Source organism: Sminthopsis crassicaudata, chromosome 3 (genome assembly GCF_048593235.1).
Source record: "Sminthopsis crassicaudata isolate SCR6 chromosome 3, ASM4859323v1, whole genome shotgun sequence".
NCBI classification, from domain to species: Eukaryota; Metazoa; Chordata; class Mammalia; order Dasyuromorphia; family Dasyuridae; genus Sminthopsis; species Sminthopsis crassicaudata.
Genome location: NC_133619.1, coordinates 538,013,910 through 538,034,306, shown reverse-complemented (window position 1 = coordinate 538,034,306; position 20,397 = coordinate 538,013,910). Strand labels below are relative to the sequence as shown.

At 32.0% G+C, this 20,397-nt stretch overlaps 1 protein-coding gene across 1 annotated transcript in view; it reads left to right on the top strand.

Moving 5' to 3' along the window:
• ARHGAP42 (Rho GTPase activating protein 42) overlaps nt 1-20,397 on the top strand; it is a 369,352-nt gene that overhangs the window by 304,576 nt on the left and 44,379 nt on the right. Inside the window, exons 13-17 of the mRNA XM_074304443.1 lie at nt 8,214-8,276; nt 9,543-9,617; nt 12,124-12,208; nt 13,946-14,004; nt 19,897-20,002. Of these exons, the coding sequence (XP_074160544.1) occupies nt 8,214-8,276; nt 9,543-9,617; nt 12,124-12,208; nt 13,946-14,004; nt 19,897-20,002 (388 nt within the window). The remainder of the gene's footprint in view (nt 1-8,213; nt 8,277-9,542; nt 9,618-12,123; nt 12,209-13,945; nt 14,005-19,896; nt 20,003-20,397) is intronic.

Genomic DNA, 20,397 nt, shown 5'->3' with positions numbered 1-20,397 from the left:
AACTCTGTGATTTGTCCATCTAACTAACTTCTTGTCAATAGACATTTTTTTTTTCCTGAGGCAATTGGAGTTAAGTAACTTGCCCAGTGTCACATAGGAAGCGTTAAGTGTCTGAGGTCAGATTTGAACTTAGGTCCTACTGTCTTCAAGGCTGGTGCTCTATCCACTAGCTGCCCCCCAAAAGATTTTCTTTATTCACATTTTTTTATGCATAAACAATTGGCCCTACTTCTAAGTAATTCTGGATCTTGTCCAAGAAACTGAAGATTTCTAAAACATAATGCAATAAGTTTAATATTTTCTGTCAACAGAACATTCAAGAGGAACTCATTGTTCATAGGGAATATCTCAAGTTATATTCTGTTCCAGATTTCTTCTATGATGCATTTGAAATAATTAGGAAAACATTCTTCTCCTTTTTTTGTACCTCACATGATATTGATTGCTATTAATGACCTCACATTATATTAATGTAGACAAAGCTATCTCTGTTATTGTATCTAATTGAAAAATTGTGATATATACAGGTCACCTTGTTGATGGCTCTTTCAATTCAATTTAAGCTTCTTGAGGCCATCAACCCAATATGATGAGTAGTAGATGCTTAATAAATTCTTGTTAATTGATGGAGAAATTTAATAAATCAAAACTTTTTTATAGTCAACTAACAATAAGAACAATGAAATCTCTATATCAGTTTGTGAACTGTATAACACTAAAGATATAGTTGAAAGCCTGCCTGTCCCATACTAATACCTCATCAATAATTTCCTTATGAGGTCTGTGTGTGTGTGTATGATTTTTTAATAAAATGTTCCTTCTTACTCTCCTTTTCTTCCTCCCATACTCATTTGTTCCACTTTCCCTTCCTTCAGATGGACCAATCCTTCAGCATCCTCATATTTATGTCACTTCTTACATGGATATCTTATATGTATATATATATATATATATATATATATATATATATATATATATATATATATATATATATATATATATATATATATATATGTATATGCATCTATGCTTCATCTAATCTAGCTGGGTTTTTTTCCCCATCTTTGTTCTATTTAATGTCTCTTCTACTTCTTCTATATGTATGTCCAGGTCTGGAACAGTAAGAGCCCAATTGTATTGGCTCAGCTTCCCTTAATGGTGCAACTTTTAAAGAAATAAATTAATTTTTGCAGCTCCTTTGCCTCTTCTATTCACTTATTGCTCTCCTTCAAGTTTTTCCTTAAATATAATTATCTAACTTTGCTTAGTTGAATTTTTTGATAAAATTTCTTTAAATTGAATTTATCATACATTGTTTCCAACTGTTTTTCATAGGTAATATTATTTATTCTCTATAAGATTTTATAAATAAATCTATATTTTAAACTGGTCATGTCCTTGATTGCTATATTTTTCTGCTTGGCAAATAGATCCTATATTAATTGACTAGGTAACTTTTTCAGTTCTTTTGGTGGTATGACAATATTTCTTTTATTTTGTAATTACTATCTATGTCAAGTCTTCCCATTACCCCCATTTATTTTATTTTATTTTATTTTTTACCATCAGTAGCTTGTTCAACAGATCATTAAAGACTTGTTTTAATTACAGGCTATTTTCCTTATTTTTATTTATTTATTTTTTTTACTTTTTTATGAATGAGAGAGCTGATTCAGCAATGACTATCCAACAAAAATGAGTTATTCTCAATGAAATATAATAATTTTCATCTTTTGTAATGTTATTTTGGCTTGCCATATTCAACACCTTTCTATTCTGTTTTAAAGAACATTTATGATACATAGATTTATGTATGATATTCAAGATCCATGTGATCTACAGATTGGGACTATTTTCAATTCTTATTTTCAGTTCTGTATGTCCTAACATTTTTTCACTATGTTCATCTATTCATATTTTTACATTGAAAACACAGAGTATTTTATGTTACTTTGCACAGTAATCTCATCTCCATAGAATCCTCCAAGGTCTTCATCTTTTGTAAAAGATGGTAGTGTATAAGCTTCAATAATTTTCCTGATGGTTATTTTGTAAATATTTATCATAAGCACTGCGAAATGAAATGACCAAATGCTCCATGAAGTGATTTTCCTCTTGCCTTTGGATGCATGATAAAAATCATCTACTTACCTCTGCCTCTTAGAATCCCTAATCTTCATCATAACTAACCTTAACTATCTGAATTATTATAATTGCTTGTTTAACAAATCATCTTTTATGTCTTCCTTCTACAAGAGATGCTTCCTGATTCTCAGTGCCACCTGTCCAGCTATATTACCTGTTCTCCTGAAAGCATCTTGTATTGTTTTTGTTGTTGTTATGCAATCATTTTTAGTCATATCCTATTCTTTATGATCGAATTTGGAATTTTCTTGGCAAAGATACTGAAGTGATTAGCCATTTCCTTTTCAGCTCATTTTCCAGGTGGGGAGACTGAGGTAGAGTCATACAGTTAGTGTCTGGAACCAGATTGGAACTTAAGAGCTTATTCATTGTGTCATCCAGTTACCCATTAATACATGCTAAGTGATTAATTAATTAAGTTTGCTTTTTGAAGAAGAAATTATGAGCTAGTATATTAACTGCAATTTCCTTCTGTCTTTTGGTTTCATCTTCTTGTCTTTTGGTTTAGCAATTATGAATATGATTAAATTCTTCTAGTAGTGTAATTAGCATTGCTGGTCATTGAGCTAGGAGCTCACATTAAAGAGTCACGTGTCTAGGAAATGACTGATGAAGAATTTTAACTTAGGAAGGTGATTCTTGCTGATTGCAGCATTGTATCACCTAGCAGCCCATCACATTGGGAGTACTAATAAGTACCTACATTTGAAATGGGAAATTACCTAAAATCTATAATATTTTTGGTAACTTTTATTCTCTTTATAACACTCTGTCACCTTCCCTATAGCAAAGAAGGGGGACCCTTTAAGGCTAAGTACATTTTTTATTTGTTTCAAAAATTACTGAAAAATTGACCACTGAATGGCCTTGGGTCCTTGGATACCGATCCTCAGAAAGTAGTGCCAGACTTCGTTTGTAAATCTATTCCAACATGACAGAATCTTCCCAATCCACTGGCATAGCCTTCAAGAAGTCAGATTCATCTCTATTCTACAATGAGGCATCAGAATTGAACTTTATGGAGTTCTCTCCCCTTAGACTCCCCCTAAAACCAAAACTCAATAGGCATTGACTTACAACATTAAATACTAGATGATTTCATTATTGGAATGAGCTTCCTTCCTTTGGCAGGCCTAAACTTCAAGTTTTTGTTGTTCTGGTCATAGGATCTCAAATTTGGAAAGGAAACTTGGAGGTCAACTAATTCAGTGTCTGATAATAATCTCTACAATTTACCTAATAAGTGATTATCCTGCGTTTATTTTAACACTTCTGGTGAGATTCCCATTACTTCCTGAGGCATACCTTCATTTTTGAATTAGCTCAGTTCTTAGAAAATTTTCTTTTTATCAAGCCTAATTTTGTAATCTAAACACACTGGTCCTAGTTTTGCCTTTTTTTTTCACCCAAATAAAACAAATTTCCATGTGAAAATTTCTGTCATCATTTTCATGTGTTTTTTTTTCCTTTTCCATTTTAATTTGCCCATTTCCTTCAACCAGTTGTCATAAGATTTCATAGCTTAATTTCCAACCCTTTAACCATTTTGATTGAACATAACCTGCTTATCAGTGACCTTTCTGAAATGTGGTACCCAGAACTGATCATACTATTCAAAGCATGGTCTGATAAGAGAAAGACTGACAAACAGAACTATCGAATCCTTTAGTAAATTCTACACTCTTAAAAACTTTCTCATTTAAGTTATTTCCTACTTTTTTTGCCTTTTTATACATAGTATTTTATTAGTTGCTAATAGGATTCCTGATTCTTAGAAGGGTTTAAAAGTTGATTTATTCACAAAGTAATTATGATAATTTAGATAAAATTGTTCAAATACATTTTGATATTAACTTATTGATAAAATTCACACTGATTCATAATCTTTGGATAATTGAATATTTCGGAATGCCCTTCATCAACAAATGGATATTCTTTTCATTTGATATTTGCCTTATTTTTCTTGGAAGTGCTAAGTTTTACTTATTTTTTTTTCTATTTCTAATTTCTGGAGTTTTATTTTTAAAAATCAGTGGGTTACAAAATTACAGAATTTCATCACTGGAAGAGACCTCTTTGTGTTCAACTTGCAGTAATCTAAGTAACAAAAAATCATAGCCATAATAGATTACTAAAAGTGACAATAATTAGGCATATATCTTTCAATTTATGGGATGTAGCTTAAGTAAGTCCTTAGGGGGAATATTCATATCTAAATCTTCATTATTTGAAATATAAGTAGCTTCTTTCTTCTCAGAGTATCTACCTTCTTTTTATTAAGAATCTCAAATTTATTTCACCTCCAAATTTCAGAGGTCTTGTGTGTGTGTGTGTGTGTGTGTGTGTGTGTGTGTGTGAGAGAGAGAGAGAGAGAGAGAGAGAGAGAGAGAGAGAGAGAGAGAGAGAGAAAGAGAGAAAGAGAGAGAGAGAGAGAGACCCTTCTACCTGTCAACCTCCTTTTCACCAAATTTACTTTTTAAGGAGTTGTTTTCTTCATACAATTTCTGTGGTTTCTTTTCCAAGCTGTTGGCTTCCCTCCTCCCCCCCCAAAAAAAAAAGCAACTTTCACAATTTCTCCTACATAGCTTTCATTTCTTTTCCCTATTTTTCTTATTTCTGTATTTTAAGATCCTTTTTGAGCTCTTGCAAAAGAGCCTTTGGAGCTTGAGGACCAGTTCATATTCCACTTTGACACTTTACCTGTAGGCATTTTACCATTGCTGAGCTATTCTGGATTTGTGTTCTGATCTTCCTTGTCTTTGCTAGCTTTCTCTAGTCAGTGCTCTTTTTGCTTTTTTGCTCATTTTTAAATTTGAGCTCTCCTGTTAGGCACAGAGGAGATTGTCCTAAGCTTCTTTTGCAAGGGGACAGGACCCCTCACTGACTTTTGCCAGTACTAGGACTTTCCCACTGGATTGGGTTGGCCAGGCAAAACCCTGACTTTTATGCTGGGATTGGGGGGGGGGTGTTTCACAGTTTTCCTTCAATGGTTGCATTGAAAGGTCTCACAACCAGCCTGCTAATCCACTGACTAGGACAAAGTAGCCAATACTGCTGTACTTTGGCTAAGAGCTTTCCTCTAGTTTCCATGCACCAAGCTTCCCTGCACTATCTCTGCACTGGCCCATGTTTCCTCCTGCTCAATTGAGACATACCTTTCCTGAAGTCCTTCCAAGAAGAATATCTTAAGCTGAAAAATCATTATACTTAGAATGTTTCTGGGTTTTGTCATTCCAAAGTCCATTCAGAGACTTAATCCAGCATTGATTCTGAGGGAAACTGGGGAGAGCTCAGGTAATGTCCTGACTTCTCTCTGTTATCTTGGCTCCACCCCTTACCTATGCACTTCCTAAGAAGTTATGTACATTAAAATTATTATATATTAAGGGCTTCTTATTAGCATTCATTTTACTTTACTTTAAATTAATTTAAAATAAATTTAATAATTAATTTAATTTAATTTAATTTAATTGGCTAAGACTGTGTCAACCCGAGACCGGGATTAAGAGTCTAATTCTTAGGCAAAATGATTGAGTTCATATAAAGCTATAAAGTAACTTTTGGGTAGAGGAAAAGAATAAATATCACTCTGGAATTTTCCATATAAAGGTCATGGTAATCAGCTCTCATATTTTCCTTTCTTTGTACAAACCCTGTCAGAGAAGATTGCTTAGAAGAGGAACTAAGGTCTTCTTTGCATCTGGGGAATTCATATTTCTACCCTATGAATTCACTGTGATGGCTATGGTACTAGAACTCAAATGACCTGATTTATAAGATGATGGTAGCAATCAAGTGTACTTAGAGCTGTAATTGCAGAAGCTTTGATTCATCCCTCTTATAACAGATCAACCACTCTTTACAATGTTGTTAGGAAATGTAGTAAAAATTTCCATTGTGATAAATATATCTACATCTTTATAATCTTCCTGTAATATGAAGAATTACATTATATTCCTATATGTGTATGTGTGTGTATGCATACTATAAAGCTTTAATTATTTGGATGTTTTCTTATTTTAACACCTAAGGTGTAAAAATGTATAGAAGTTTTAAAAATATTTTCATGTGATTTCTAGCACAGTTATTTAAATCTAAAATGTTTTTAGAAAAGTACATTAATGTAATAAGTATTTATTAAGAATCCATGATGTTCTAGGCACTGATAGACTCTGGGAATTTAAAAAAAATATATAGAAATAAAGCAATTCCTGCTTTCAAGGAGCTTATATAAGAATGGGGAAGATCAACAAAAGATAGTATATAGTAAAAGGAAAGGAACATTGACTTGATTCATGGCACCTGGGTTCCAGTGCTTACTACCTTTGTGACCTGGAGCAAACACTTAATCTATTGGATCTCAGTTTCCTCAGCTATAAAGTAAGGAAATTAGACTAGGTAGCCTCTGAACATTCCTTCAACTCTAGACCTATGTGTCTGTATATACAAATAAGTAAATACAAAGTAATTTTCAGGGATAGGAGTAGGGACTGATGGCCTGTAGAAATCATAAAATATTTTATTTAGAAGGTGATGTTTAGTTGAACCTAGAAATGATCTAAGAATGCTAGGAACAGAAATAACATGCATTGCAGACATGTAGGACAACTTAATGCAAAGGCACAGAACTTGACATTGAAATGCTGAATTGAAAGTAGTCTGCCTTGACTCGGAAGTCCATCTTAACTGAAATATAGACTAAGAGGGCAGAAGTAATGTTCATTCAGCTTGCAAGAATAGGTTTCAGTGAGACTGTGAAGGACTTTAAATTGCCAAACATTTGTGTTTTATCTAGAGGCCAGAGAGATATTGTAGCATGAGAGACTAGCATGGACTGATTTGTGTTTTAGAAATCTCAGTTTAATAACGAGTACATAATGTGGAAGGAAGAAATTGGAGGCAATAATCAGAGAAAAGAAGTAGGCAATATGGTGCACTGGAAAGACCACTAGACAGCAATTTATGCCATAAACTGGATATATGACCTTAGATTACTCATTTCATTGCAGTGGTGCTCGGTTCAGTTTAGTTTTCTCATCTATAATATGGGGATATTGAAGCTGACGAACTTTTTCTTGGTTCCATGATAGTTTTTCCCTTTAAACTTTCAATAAGAAATTGTATTAACCTAAAAGTATTGAAAAGCCAACGTGCAATAAAGAAAGCAAGTCCTGGGTCATATGGCCAAAGCTTTCAGCAAATTGCATTCTTAATGAAAATCAAAAAGATCAATACAGTGACTTGGTATGATTCTAGAAGACTGATGATAAAACATACTTCCACCTTTTGGCAAAGAGATGCTGAGTTAGAAGGTTACAATAAGGCCACATTTTCAGACGTAACTAATATATAGGTTAGTTTTCTTTGACTATTTGTTACATAGCAGGGCTTTGGTGAAGAGGGAGAGTAATAGGAACAAAGGCTAAAGATAATAGTATCAAAAATAAGAAAGAAAAGAGCATTAGTGAAATGTTTAAAAATTCCCAGAAGAGAGAAAAGAGACATTTATAGAAGGAGACAGACAAGTATGGCATTGTTGCTACTCACATGTTAAATGGAATGTTTACTTTAAAATATAATTTATACATAATGTAGATTTATGATTTCATATATGATGCTATTTTCTAAGGAGTGGAGTGTATATGAAATGATTCTGTTTGTTGGCATGCCATGCCAAGTTTATTTTTTTTAAGTGTTTTTATAAAAGATAAAAAAAATAGGTAAAAATAAATTTAAAAGGTTAAAAAAAGCAATAAAAATTTAGTAAGTTTTATATAAGTTGCATTGAGCCAGACCTATGTAATTGCAGATATGGGGCTCTCTCTATTAAATTTCAATGTTTACCAAAGCAGATTCATATAAAATTCAGTGCATATATTGTTTTTCTCTCCTGCTCGCTTATCTATTCCTTTTAAAAATAATAATTACCCATCATGTTGACAAACATTAAAACCCAAGAACTTTCTTATTTGTTGTGTGTTCAAGGACAGATATAGCAGAAATTGTTGTGTTGAAGAGGTATAGGTTCACTATAAACATTAAGCACTTGATTTTTCTTTTATTTGCAGTGTACTTAAATGAAGCTGGATTCAACTTTGTGAGGAAGTGTATTCAAGCTGTGGAGACTAGAGGTAAATGAGACATGAATTATTTTTTTTCATGTTGTTTTTGATATTTATACATAGAAGCTATTTCAGGAATCTTAACAGATAAGCTTAACATTAGATTAACAAGGAGAGAGACAGAAGCAGATACTTAATAAATATTTATTAATATGTCAGGTATGATATATCTTAATGCATTTAGAAATTTAGGATATATTTATAAATAAAGACAGTAGTTTCATCTGTGTGAACTGGGAGCAGAAGTACATGGGATAGTAGAAAGATCTCTGATTACTCAGAGGACCTAGTTCCAATGCTGACTTTACTCCTTTCTATTTTTATGTGTTCCATAACCTCTGAGCATCAGTTTTCTCATCCATGAGAAATGATTCCCTTATATTGGGTCATTTCTTATGTCCCTTTCAATTCTCATTTTGTGATTCCATAAATTTTGTAATTTCATGATTCCCTTTAATTTTAAAATCCTACAACTTCAGTCATATTTTCTAGTCCCATCCACTGAAAAGCTTAAATCCCTCATTTATGAGCTATATTTTAACTTTGTTTCTGAAAACGTGTCTCAATAAAAATAAACTCTTAAAGTCATACTTTTTATTTTACTTAATGACTTATTGCCCTGCCATATACATAATAAGTGCTTAGTAATTTTTCTTGGTTGTTTCCAAAATTGGGAAGTCCTGGATCAGTTATCTAGTTTTAATAATTTAATATTTAAGTATTTAATTTTAATATTTTAAATATTAACTATATTTTACATTATTATAAATTAATATTTAATGTATGAACATTTTAATGTTAAGTTAAATGGTAAGACTTTTGACAGACAAGTGGGGGGCCCCTTGGTTCCAGTTGTTCTTAGTTACATATATACATTGCTTGCTTTCAGATCAGTGCTTAGGAAATGTTGGTGAAAATAACAGAACTTTCCAAATTCTCATTTATTCTTCCCATTCATACAAAAATTTAAACTCACATTTTTCTATTAAGCTGAGTAATTTATAGAAAATAACAACTTCTTCAACTGAAGGATTTGCCTCTGTGCATGTTCTAGATGAAGTTTAAACAAATGAAAATGGGAACACTTGAAAATTTTCAAATCCACTCTTAAAATGTTATCTAATATGAGTAATGGAGGCCAAAAAAGTTTCAGGGATAAATTTGTCAAGTTTCGGAAGTAGATAAGTAGCTTTGAAATTGTGGATAGGCATGTCTAGGCGGCATTGTGTCCTTGCAGCCTGTTTCATATGCTTTTCCTGTGAATCTTCTCCTTAGGTATCACCATTTTAGGGCTTTACCGAATAGGAGGTGTGAACTCCAAGGTTCAGAAGCTCATGAACACTACATTTTGTAAGTAGGAAATTAAATTAGTTACTTAATGAGGATTCTTTTTTGGACTATATACAAGGAAAAGAAGCTCCTCATACAAGGTTTCTATTAGCTAGAGACTTCTAGAGACCTTTTTTTCCCCCTGTGATCAGTACAAATTGAAATTCTTTGTGTCCTTGGGTAAGATTTTAAAATGATGTTCATAGTATTGTTATAATCACCTCAAGTGAAAGTTCTATATGTCTCTTCAAGTTTTATTGAAGCTATTTGTCTAGACCCTTCTTTTGCCCACACACTGTATGTAAAGTAATACTTATATTTCTATTTGTTGTCTATTTTTTCTTCTCCCCCAAATGAATGTGTACTCTTTGAATGTAAGGATTAGCATTTTTAAATCTCTTTATTCCCAGCACCTACCACATTGCCTCATACATCTTGGATGAATTGAATTTGGCCATATGGTGTAATCAGTTGTACAATTGGACAGCCTGGCATAGCCAAAGAATATAGGATTTGGGGTCTAAGAACAATAACTTAAGCAGTTTCTAAACATTTGTTGAATTCCAGGTTCTAAGCAAGAAGGATAGGGATTTTAAAATGAAGCAGTTCCTGCCTTTAAGGAGCTTACATTCTATTAGGTCTAGTTTGGAATCCTTGTCCTATTGTTTGTATAATCTCTACCAGGTCACTTTACTTCATCTTTTTTCCTCAGATGTCAAAGGAAAAAAATTAATCCTTATACTACCTAAAGCACAGGGCTATTATGAGGCTCAAAAAAAGATATTGCATGATTCCTTTGTAACTGTAAAATACTGTATAAATATCATATAATAATAGCTGGCATTTATGTAGCACCTAGTGTGTCAACCACTGTGCTAAGCATTTTATAAAAATTATCTCACTTGACTTTAGTAAAAATCCTGGGAGACAGGTCCTATTATTACTGAATCCATGTTATGGTCAAGTAAACAGAGGTAAACAGAGGTTAAGTGACTTATGCAGTGTCACACAGTATCTGAGACTAGATTTGAATACAGATTTTTCTGATTCCTGGCTTAGCACTGTATTTACTGTGCTATCTAGCAGTTATAAAGTTTATCTTGCACTCAGTCTTAATAATTAATCTATTTAGACATTCAGAGACCTCCACAATATGGATTTAGAAGGAAGCAATTGCTCCTGATTATTCAGACTTTTTCCTCAGACTCTAGTTATAGCCATAGGCTTATTAGTGCTCAGGGAGCAAGCATCACAGACTAACTTAAATTCTCTGATTTAGGAGTTTACAAATTATACTTATTCTCCTAAAGCTCTTTCACCCCCAGTACTTGGGTCAGTGAACTTGTATTTTAAATATATGTGTGTATATGTATATGTATGCATATAGTTGATAGCTATATTTCATTATATTTCCTGTGTAATTCTATTTTATTCATTTACAAACATTATTCTGAGAAGGGATCTATTTACTTCACCAGACTCCTAAGGGGAACCATGACTCAAAAAATAGCTAAAAACTTCTGAGTATAGAAGGGAAGACTGGTCATCAAAGCTTTACAATAAGTTGGAGTTGTTTGGTTTATCTGGAATGCTAACAATTTCCTCTTGGCTGCTTCCCTTGCCTTCTTTCCCAGCTTCTCTCTTCAGGAGACTAGGATTGGGGGGATGAAGTTGGGGGGGGGGAGTGAGTGGAGCAAGGATTTTCCCTGAACCATCCACTGAGTTCTGCAGAATTCGGTATTTAGCAGACATTTTTCCCCTAACAAAATAGCTTAGCTCTTTCTTTGGAGAATCTACAAGTTATGATACTATTCAATAAAATTTCTTTGACTTCAAGCCCAAAGAGAATTTCTCAACTCCCTCTATTTCTCCCTTGACTCCTTTAACTCCCTCAAGAACTCCTTAGTGAATATATATACAGACCAGTAATGCTTTGGCATCATCACAAATTTATCTTAGAGATTTGGTTAACAGAAGGGTAAAATATATACTTTAAAGAAACAGAGCTAAGCTTTTCAGCACATGCTCAGAAGAAGAGTCTGAACTCTGTAGCTTCTATCTAGTTCAATTCCTAATTTTGATGGTAATAGCATCCACAGGGGAAGTAGCTCCGGCATTGCTGGTTCTTCAGGACCTCCTTTTATCTTTCTCAGATGCCCAGAATAACCCAACTATTTACCTCTTCCTCTACTTCCTCTACTAAGATTTTTGTCTCTCTCCTATTAGGGAGGGTCATCCTCTGCCTCTCCAAGTACAGACAGTGCCACAGAAACAGGCACTGGAAGCTTTCTATTTACTCCTTTATCTCCACTACCTCACTAATAAGAAAGCTATTGGGACTATGCTCTTCTGGAAAATCAAATCAATGAATTGTTTCAGGTATCATCACCAAAATATATTAATCAGAATTCTGAGTTTAGCTCCAGTGGTATTCTGAGCACTCAATATCTTATTCTCACTAGATCACATCTTACTAGTTTGATTGGTTTTTTGAATGACCTATTTTAAACCTCTTATTTTTTTCTAGCTCCTAAGTCTCCTCCTGATATTGATATTGATATTGAGCTGTGGGATAATAAAACTATAACAAGTGGATTAAAAAACTACCTCAGGTAAGATTCACTACTTAGACTTTTTTTTTTCAATTTTGTTCCCCATAGCCTTTCAAAGTTATCACAATATTTCACAGGGGTCAGAAAGTACTGAACTTGATTAATGATCTTGACTTACATTTTTTTAATTTTAACTTCATTGAATCACTGGAACAAATGGGAAGATTTTGGTAGCCTTTATTCTTGTAAAAATGTAGATTAGTTTTAAGACTAATGTTTTAGAAGGCCCCAATATGGGCATGCTACACTTTGAAAGTAGAACTTTTTCCATCATAAAACTTGCTGCTTTTAATTCCAGTCTTTGGTAGCAATTTAAATTTTTTTTAATTTAAAAAGTCATTCTTTGTCCTTTAAAAAATACATCTCTAAAGAGTAATGTATAAAGTTTTATAAATTCATTAGTTTATTTTCAAAGTAGTATAAATAAATTTGATAGATTCTTGTGTTGTAGTAATTTGGTAGTTATAATTCAATTCAATTTAAAAAATTATTATTAATCCCCGAGATAGATGTTGGAAATAAAAAGATTAACTAAGGCATAAAATTTGCTTTTAGCAAGTCTAAAATATAATTTGGATGAGCACACCTAATAAGTACAAACAACTGCAATTCAAAATGTGGTAGTACAAAGGAGAGATTCAGAAATTCTAAGGGAAATTAAGAAGGGAGAACTAGTTTTCATCTGGGAATAAGTCACCCCTGAATTGAGAGAACTTCAGCAGGCTAATAAAAATGAGGAAGCATGGGAACCGGCATTTTTAAAATGTGGAAAATAATACGAATTGGCTAGAATACATAGTCTATAAAGGAAATAGTCTAAAAGAAGAACAGAAGGAGTGATTTAAAATTTGATTGTAGAAATCCTTAAATACATGGGTAGGGAGTGTATGCTTTACTTCATAAGCTATAGTGAAGCACTAAGGGTTTTTTAAGCTGGAAGAATGACATCATAGAGGCCTGCATTAAAAGTCAGTTTTGGTAGCTATGTGAAAGATAGCTTAAAGAAGCAGGAAAACCAGTTAAGAAACTTTTGCAGTTGTTCAAGTAACACATAATAAATGAAAGACTGAACCAGGGTGTTTTCAGGTTGTGTAAAAATCAGGAAATAGACATGAAAAATAATACAGTGTGGTAATAATCAGGTCTTAATGTGATGAATATGTGGCTGACTCCAGAGAGCCAGCCCTAGAGTCAGGAACATTCTTTTTTACTGCATTCAAATCTGGCCTCAGACACATAATAGCTTAATAGACACATAATAATTTCTAATAATAGAAATAGGATCACCTGGACAAGTCACCTATCCCTATTTGCTTTCATTTCCTCATCTAAAAATAAGCTAGAGAAGGAAATGAGAAACCAATCCAGTGTCTTTGTAAAGAAAAGCCCAAAATAGGGTCATGAAGACATGAGAAATGACTCAACTGTCAGTGATTTGAACATTTTATGTCTCTTTTAAAAAATAGAACACTAGGTCAAGTTGTTTGTTTTTAATTATGGGTCTCTTATTTTTTTGAAAAGGAGTGTTTTTTTTGTTTTTTTTTTTTTCCTCATAGGCCAAGTTTTTATTTAGCCACTTTGCTGTTATTGTGAACTTGGTCTCAGGTTAAGAAGAGAATGTATGACTTGGAAGTGTCTTAGGAATAATATTCTGAAAAAGCCAAAGGACATAAAATTTAGCATATGGGAATTGGGAAAAGGCTGCCATTTTCAAATGTTTCATTTGTTCTGTAATAGGTGTCTCACTGAACCACTGATGACTTACAAATTGCACAAGGATTTCATTGTTGCCGTTAGTAAGTATCTTTTTAAAAAGATATAAAATTAAAGTCCATTCATAGTCAAAAAACCATTTAAAGTAGTTGTTAACAATTCATTGTCATTTTTAAATTTTAAAATTCATCTGTACTTCAGAGATTCATGTTTTCATCCATGTAGTGTACTCCCTTGTAGAAACCAAAATTATACCATTTCCGTACCTCAGTAAATAGTTTCACAAGTACCTATGGCCAAAATAAGTTAATTATCTGGTAGGTAGATTTCTGCTGATAAATCTCAATCAATTTCAAAACTAATCCTTTATTGATGATATTTTTATAGTTCTCAGCCAGACTTGCAACTCAAAGCCTTTCTGTCTACCAGAACATTGTCTCCTAAAATCCATTGTCATTTCCACCATATAATAAAGAATAAAAATAAAATTTTAGTAGGGGAAATTTTCAAATATCTTCTATTAACAGATTATCTTTAGTGTTTTAATTAATCCATGGTTTAATGGGAAAAGATGTGACATATAAACATCTAATTAATGAACTGAATTATTTGAAATTGTTTGGTTGATTTCTTTGAGTGTCTTTAATAATAAATGGCATAAAATAACTTAAGACTTGAAAATACATCATGGTCACTATCATGTCTGAAGAAATTAACTTTGTTAATTATTTTTAATATCATTTAATAGTACATTTATCTTCTTCTTGAAATAAGCATACTTTAAGAAAGTTGAACTTCAAGTAAAATTCTTAGCAAAATGTAGTACAGTAAAAAGCTTAATAAGCAAGGAATTAATATAACGCTAGGAAAAGGGATGGTTCTAGTTCTTACCCTACCTTAATCACCAAGGAGTTTTCTAACTTTCATCATCATCTCAATTTTTTGTTTGCCAATATGTAAAATAAGCACGTTACACTGGCTGATTCCTCAAGTAGCTTATAGTTATAGACTCAAGGAAATAATTTTTCCATTGATTTCCATTATAAAATGGAGATACATTCCTCCAGAGTAAAGGGTTGTACCCTGAGTGTAACAAAAATTGAAATGTGAAATGACCCTAATAAAATTCAATAACCACTATTATCCAGTGGGTTGATTTCTCTTTCCATTCCAATCAAGGAAGAGAGAAAACCATGACAATTGGCAGTTTTCAAGGAATTAAATTCTTTTCTTAAAACTTTTAAACATTTTCATTTAAAGGGTGAGTTCTGAATTCTCTACCTTCTTCCCCTATCAAACTTCTCTGAGATGGAAAGAAATCAGACTTAAGTTGCATAAATGCAGTCTATTATGCAAAACATTTCCATATTAGTCATAAAAATAAATTATTCAACTAATGTGAAAAAATATTTTGGAACTCAAATATTGTAGCCTAATCTCTACAAAGAGAGGAATGTAGAAGGGAAAGAGAACAAGTGAAAAATAGGGAACTTCTTGTTGTTTCCAATTGATTAATTAGCAGAATTTGATCATTAGTGGTATCTACTCTTTGCTTATAGAATGTTATGTCTACAATGACTTTCTTTTCATAATTTAGAAATAACATTCTCTATTTTCATTGGTGACAAGAGATAACTTATGAATACACAATGTCTTTCTTTTAAAAATCTGTTTAAGAGATTGTTACATGAAAGAGTGACAGCAAATTCCTCACTATAAGTTAGCTAAGTTTTTCATTGTTGTTTCTAAGTACATCTGAAAAAAATTATGTGAAATATAGAACTTGTGGTGTTTTAAATCTAAACATTCAAGATCAGTTCATCAATAACTGTCATTTATAGCAGTTATTAACAAATAATGTTTTCAAATTATGAAATTCTTCAGAGGTCCATGATTTATCCATGAAGATAACTCCTGTACCAAAGAAAATGATAACCCTTTCAACAACTCTGTGTGTGTGTGTGTGTGTGTGTGTGTGTGTGTGTGTGTGTGTGTGAGAGAGAGAGAGAGAGAGAGAGAGAGAGAGAGAGAGAAAGAGAGAGAGGATAAGATCATTACATAGTCACTTTTAGGTTATTTTAGGCTTTTTTATGTTTTAGATTTTCTTTTAGGCAAAATATAATTTAAATTTCTTAAAGAGCCATTAAAAGAGCTTAACCTATATTTAATTTTTTGATGTCTATGGGTGAGAGTAGGTGGAAGGAAGGGAGAAAAATTTGGAACACAAGATTTTGCAAAGGCAGATGTTAACTATTTCCATGTATTTGTAAAAATAAAAAGCTATTTAAATGTGTGCATATTAAGTATCTTCTGTTAACATAACTTTATTCTAAACTGTTAAGTAATTAACCATAGTAAAACAGTTAATATGCTTTAAAGTTAGAAAACATATTGGACCAGGTTTCAAAAGGCCATGGTTATAGTCCTAACTCAGAGACTAACTCTTGTGACTTTGGCCAGTTTGTTTCATTTTTGTCTTGAGTTTCCTCATCTGTAAAATGAATGAGTTGAATTAGATAATAAGAATTTTTTTCATATTTTAAACCATAAATATGAAAATATGGTAATAATTCTTTAATGAAGAGATGAGTTCTTACTTTCAGCTTACTAGAAAATTCTTTTTTTAAAAAAAATAGCTTTTTTATTTTTCAAAATACAGGCAAAGATAGTTTTCAGCATGAATCCTTGCAAAACATTTTGTTCCTTGCTAGAAAATTCTTAAAAATTAGTGAAAAGGTTTGTAATTTCAGTTAAAAATTATCTCATAATCCACAAATTTAAAAAGATGTTTATTTTAAAACAGAGGAATAAATAAAGGCTCTTAATTCATGAGTGTCTAGTTTTAAAAGTTCATAGGCTCTAGACCTGAAAGAGGACTCAAAAATCATTTAGTCTGACCACTAATTTTACAGATGAGAAAATTTATTCTTGATCATACAATTAATAAATGGCAGACTTCATACCCATTTAGATGCCCGGGTGAAACATTCAATGTCTAATTTTTGATATCATGCCACTTCCCTCACTCTTGTCCCAAAGTAGAATACAATTAAAATACAGGAACAAAAACAGGCAAGCTACTGATGTAGTCTACTAAAGGGAATTAAATAAAAGATAATCAAAAAAGGCATTAATAAGATTTGATGTTAGAAACTAAAAAGATCAATGTGAGAGAAATGATCATTTTTCTCTTACCTTTACCTTAATAAGCAAGTATTAATTGAAATAAAGATTTTTCCCTTTTCTATTTCTTCACTCAGAAATCAGCCCTTTGTAGGTTATTCAGCCAACTTCTGAAAGGCATTGCTGATAGATTAGAATACCCAAATCCTTGGAGTATGCTTTCTCATCTTGTTCAAGACCTCACCCAACTGGAGAAGCTTAGTTCTGATTAAAGAGTATAAAGAATCTAATATAAATTCTAGCCCTAGGTATTTTATTCAGGCAAACTTGGGTGGGGAGTAAGTTCCTTTGTTTAGATTACCCAAGTCTGGGGATGAACTGGGAGCAAAAGTGAAATAATCAATCATATTCCTTCAGCCCCTTATTAGACTAGGTCAACTTTTCATCATAATGTATATTGCCACATTAATTGTTAATCAATCAGAATTGATTGTCCCCTATCACAAATACCCACATTTTCAAGGGACATATAAACATAGAGAGGTTTGTATAATTCATCTCTTGTTTTCTAAGAAAAAGCTAAATGACCATCCTTTTATTAGTCATTTGCTCACCATAATTAATAAAATTATTAATTACCCAGAAACTAAGTGCTTGAACTTTTCATACATCACAAAGGGAAAAGACAGAGGAAATAGCAACTAAAATAGTACAGTAAATTTGGGTTATGTGGTAAAGGGGCAAACAGTAAAGTAAGGAACATTTAATCCTTCACTTCACTGTATGACAAAGAGTAGCAGCTATCATTCATGACAGTGATCTTATGTGAATTATGAGAAGCTAGAATCATTTATTTTAACACCTTGGAAAATAAAGAACCAAAGAAATAGCTTCCAAAAGCAGTTTGATGAGGATTTTAGACAAGCAATTTACTAAAAATGACTGATATTCTCACTCCCTAAAATGTATTCTAGTCTCATTTTTACTGGATTAGAATGTACCATGTTTTTAAAGTGTGATATGATACATCAGACTTTTAAGATTCATAGTGTTTGTTATACTAACATCCTAACATATGCTATATATCCAAATATCAGGAAATAGTCAAAAGAATTTTTGGCAGAAAGTAGTAATTTGAGGAAAGTGCAATGCATATACACATGTAGAAATACAGATAGCATCATAGTCAGTTTTTCATGAAATTTATATTTTATGCCTTTTCTTCTTATTTCGTAGCAGTATGGATAACAAAGCAAAACTCAAGAACTTGTTCTTTAAAAAAAAGAAACATTTCAAACATAAAAAACTTATAGTACAAATACAAAAAATATATGTAGTTGGATAAAATTTTCTTTGCTATAGATGAAAAGATTAAGATTCTCAATTATGCTTTGCAGATAAAATAATAATGAAAATTTTCATCATCAAAAAATAGAAACTACATTATGCTTAAATGCACCATAATTAATATATGCACCAACTAGCTTCACATAAATGTCTTTAAAAGAAAGATAATTAAATTGCAAAAGAAAGAATGTATCATAATTGTAGAAGACTTTAATATCTCTCTCTCAGAACTAGCAAAACTAACATTAAAAGATTTTCTTTTTTAAGAAGGAAAGCATAGGGGCAGCTAGGTGGCGTAGTGGATAGAGCACCAGCCTTGAATTCAGGAGGATCCGAGTTCAAATCTGGTTTCAGACACTTAACACTTCCTAGCTATGTGACCCTAGGCAAGTCACTTAACCCCAGCCTCAAAAAAAAAAAAAAAAAAAAAAAAGAAGAAGAAGAAGTAAAGCATAGAGCTGAATGGATTGTTGTCATAATTAGATTTAATGAACTTAAGGTGATTCAAAAATCATCTTTAAAAAAGTGAGAATATTAAAGAACTGATATACTAATCTCTGACATAGTTCTCAGCATTTTATGGTACCTTTACAAAACTTGATCATATTCTAGGGCATAAAAGAGCTACAAATGCATTTTAAAAGGCAGAAAAATTTTAAATGTTTCTTTATACTCTGAAGATATATATAGTAATGAACAAAGAAATAAACAAAAGATACCAATCTAGAGAGAGAAAGTAATAACATTCTAAAAAACGAGTGAGCCAAAGAATACATAACAGAAGCAATGTTAAAGAAATAAAAAATAACAATGGATCCACACATTAGCACTTGTAGAGTTATAGTTATAGGAGTACTTAGAAGAAATATCATATTTCAGAAAATATGTCAACAGAATAGAAAAAAAAAAGATTAATGAGCTATTCAACATATCTATGTCCAGAAAAAATTGAGCTGGCAAATATAGTAAAAATGAGAGACAACAGATTAACAATAAGATAATAAAACAACTAATTGAAGGCCTAAATGTGAATCTTCTTGATGAATTCTCTGTGAAAGAATTAAAGAAAATCAAGCGGAGAAATTGCACAAGATAAGAAAGCAGAGATGGAAGGTGCCTTCATTTATGAAAACACTGATCTATCAAAATGAACAAACTATGGTAGTTGTGTGCCAACTGCTTGCTAACAATAATAAATGAATAATTCTAGTGGCTGAAACTTATTAGCAAACAAATGTCCCCTTCTGTAGTATAATCCAATGTATATTAGAGTGCTATGGATAAGATAGCAAAAATTCTGAATTTAAGTGCCAATAAGAATTGAAGTTAAAAGAGGTTGCATATTGATTTTCCTGGCTGAATTCTTATACATTTATATAAATAGCTTAAGTATTTAATTTTTGATTGAGGTTGTGACATGTTAATGGGTACTTTCTTAGTTAAGGAATAATATACATTTCTGTGAATTTATAATTTAGATTTTTATCAACTCTTTTTTATTCCAGAATCTGATGACCAAAACTACAGAGTAGAGGCAGTCCATGCGTTGGTGCACAAATTACCAGAAAAAAACAGAGAAATGTTGGACATCTTAATAAGACATTTAGTCAAGTAATTCTCACCAATTTTTGCTATTTTCAATATCATTGCAATTTCTGTTCAGTAGATAGTATGCAATTTGGGAACCTTAAACTAGATTGCAGTGAAACCTATACTTGTTATTAGAAATCCGGTTTCATCAGTAAGGTGAGATCAAAGAGTACCAGCAGGGTAAGTAGCATAGAAAATCTTGCCTCTTTGTAAGGTTTGGCTATTTTGGAAGATCACAAAATTTGAGTCAGAAAGGACTTTTTATGTCATTCTTTCTCATATCCTGATGATTTTACAGATGAGGAAATGGAAGCCCTGAGAGTTTATAATTTGCCCAGTATCACAGAAGAAGTAAAAATAGAACTTGGATTTAAATCCCGTTACTATGGTTCCAAAGCTAGCACTCTCTCCATTAC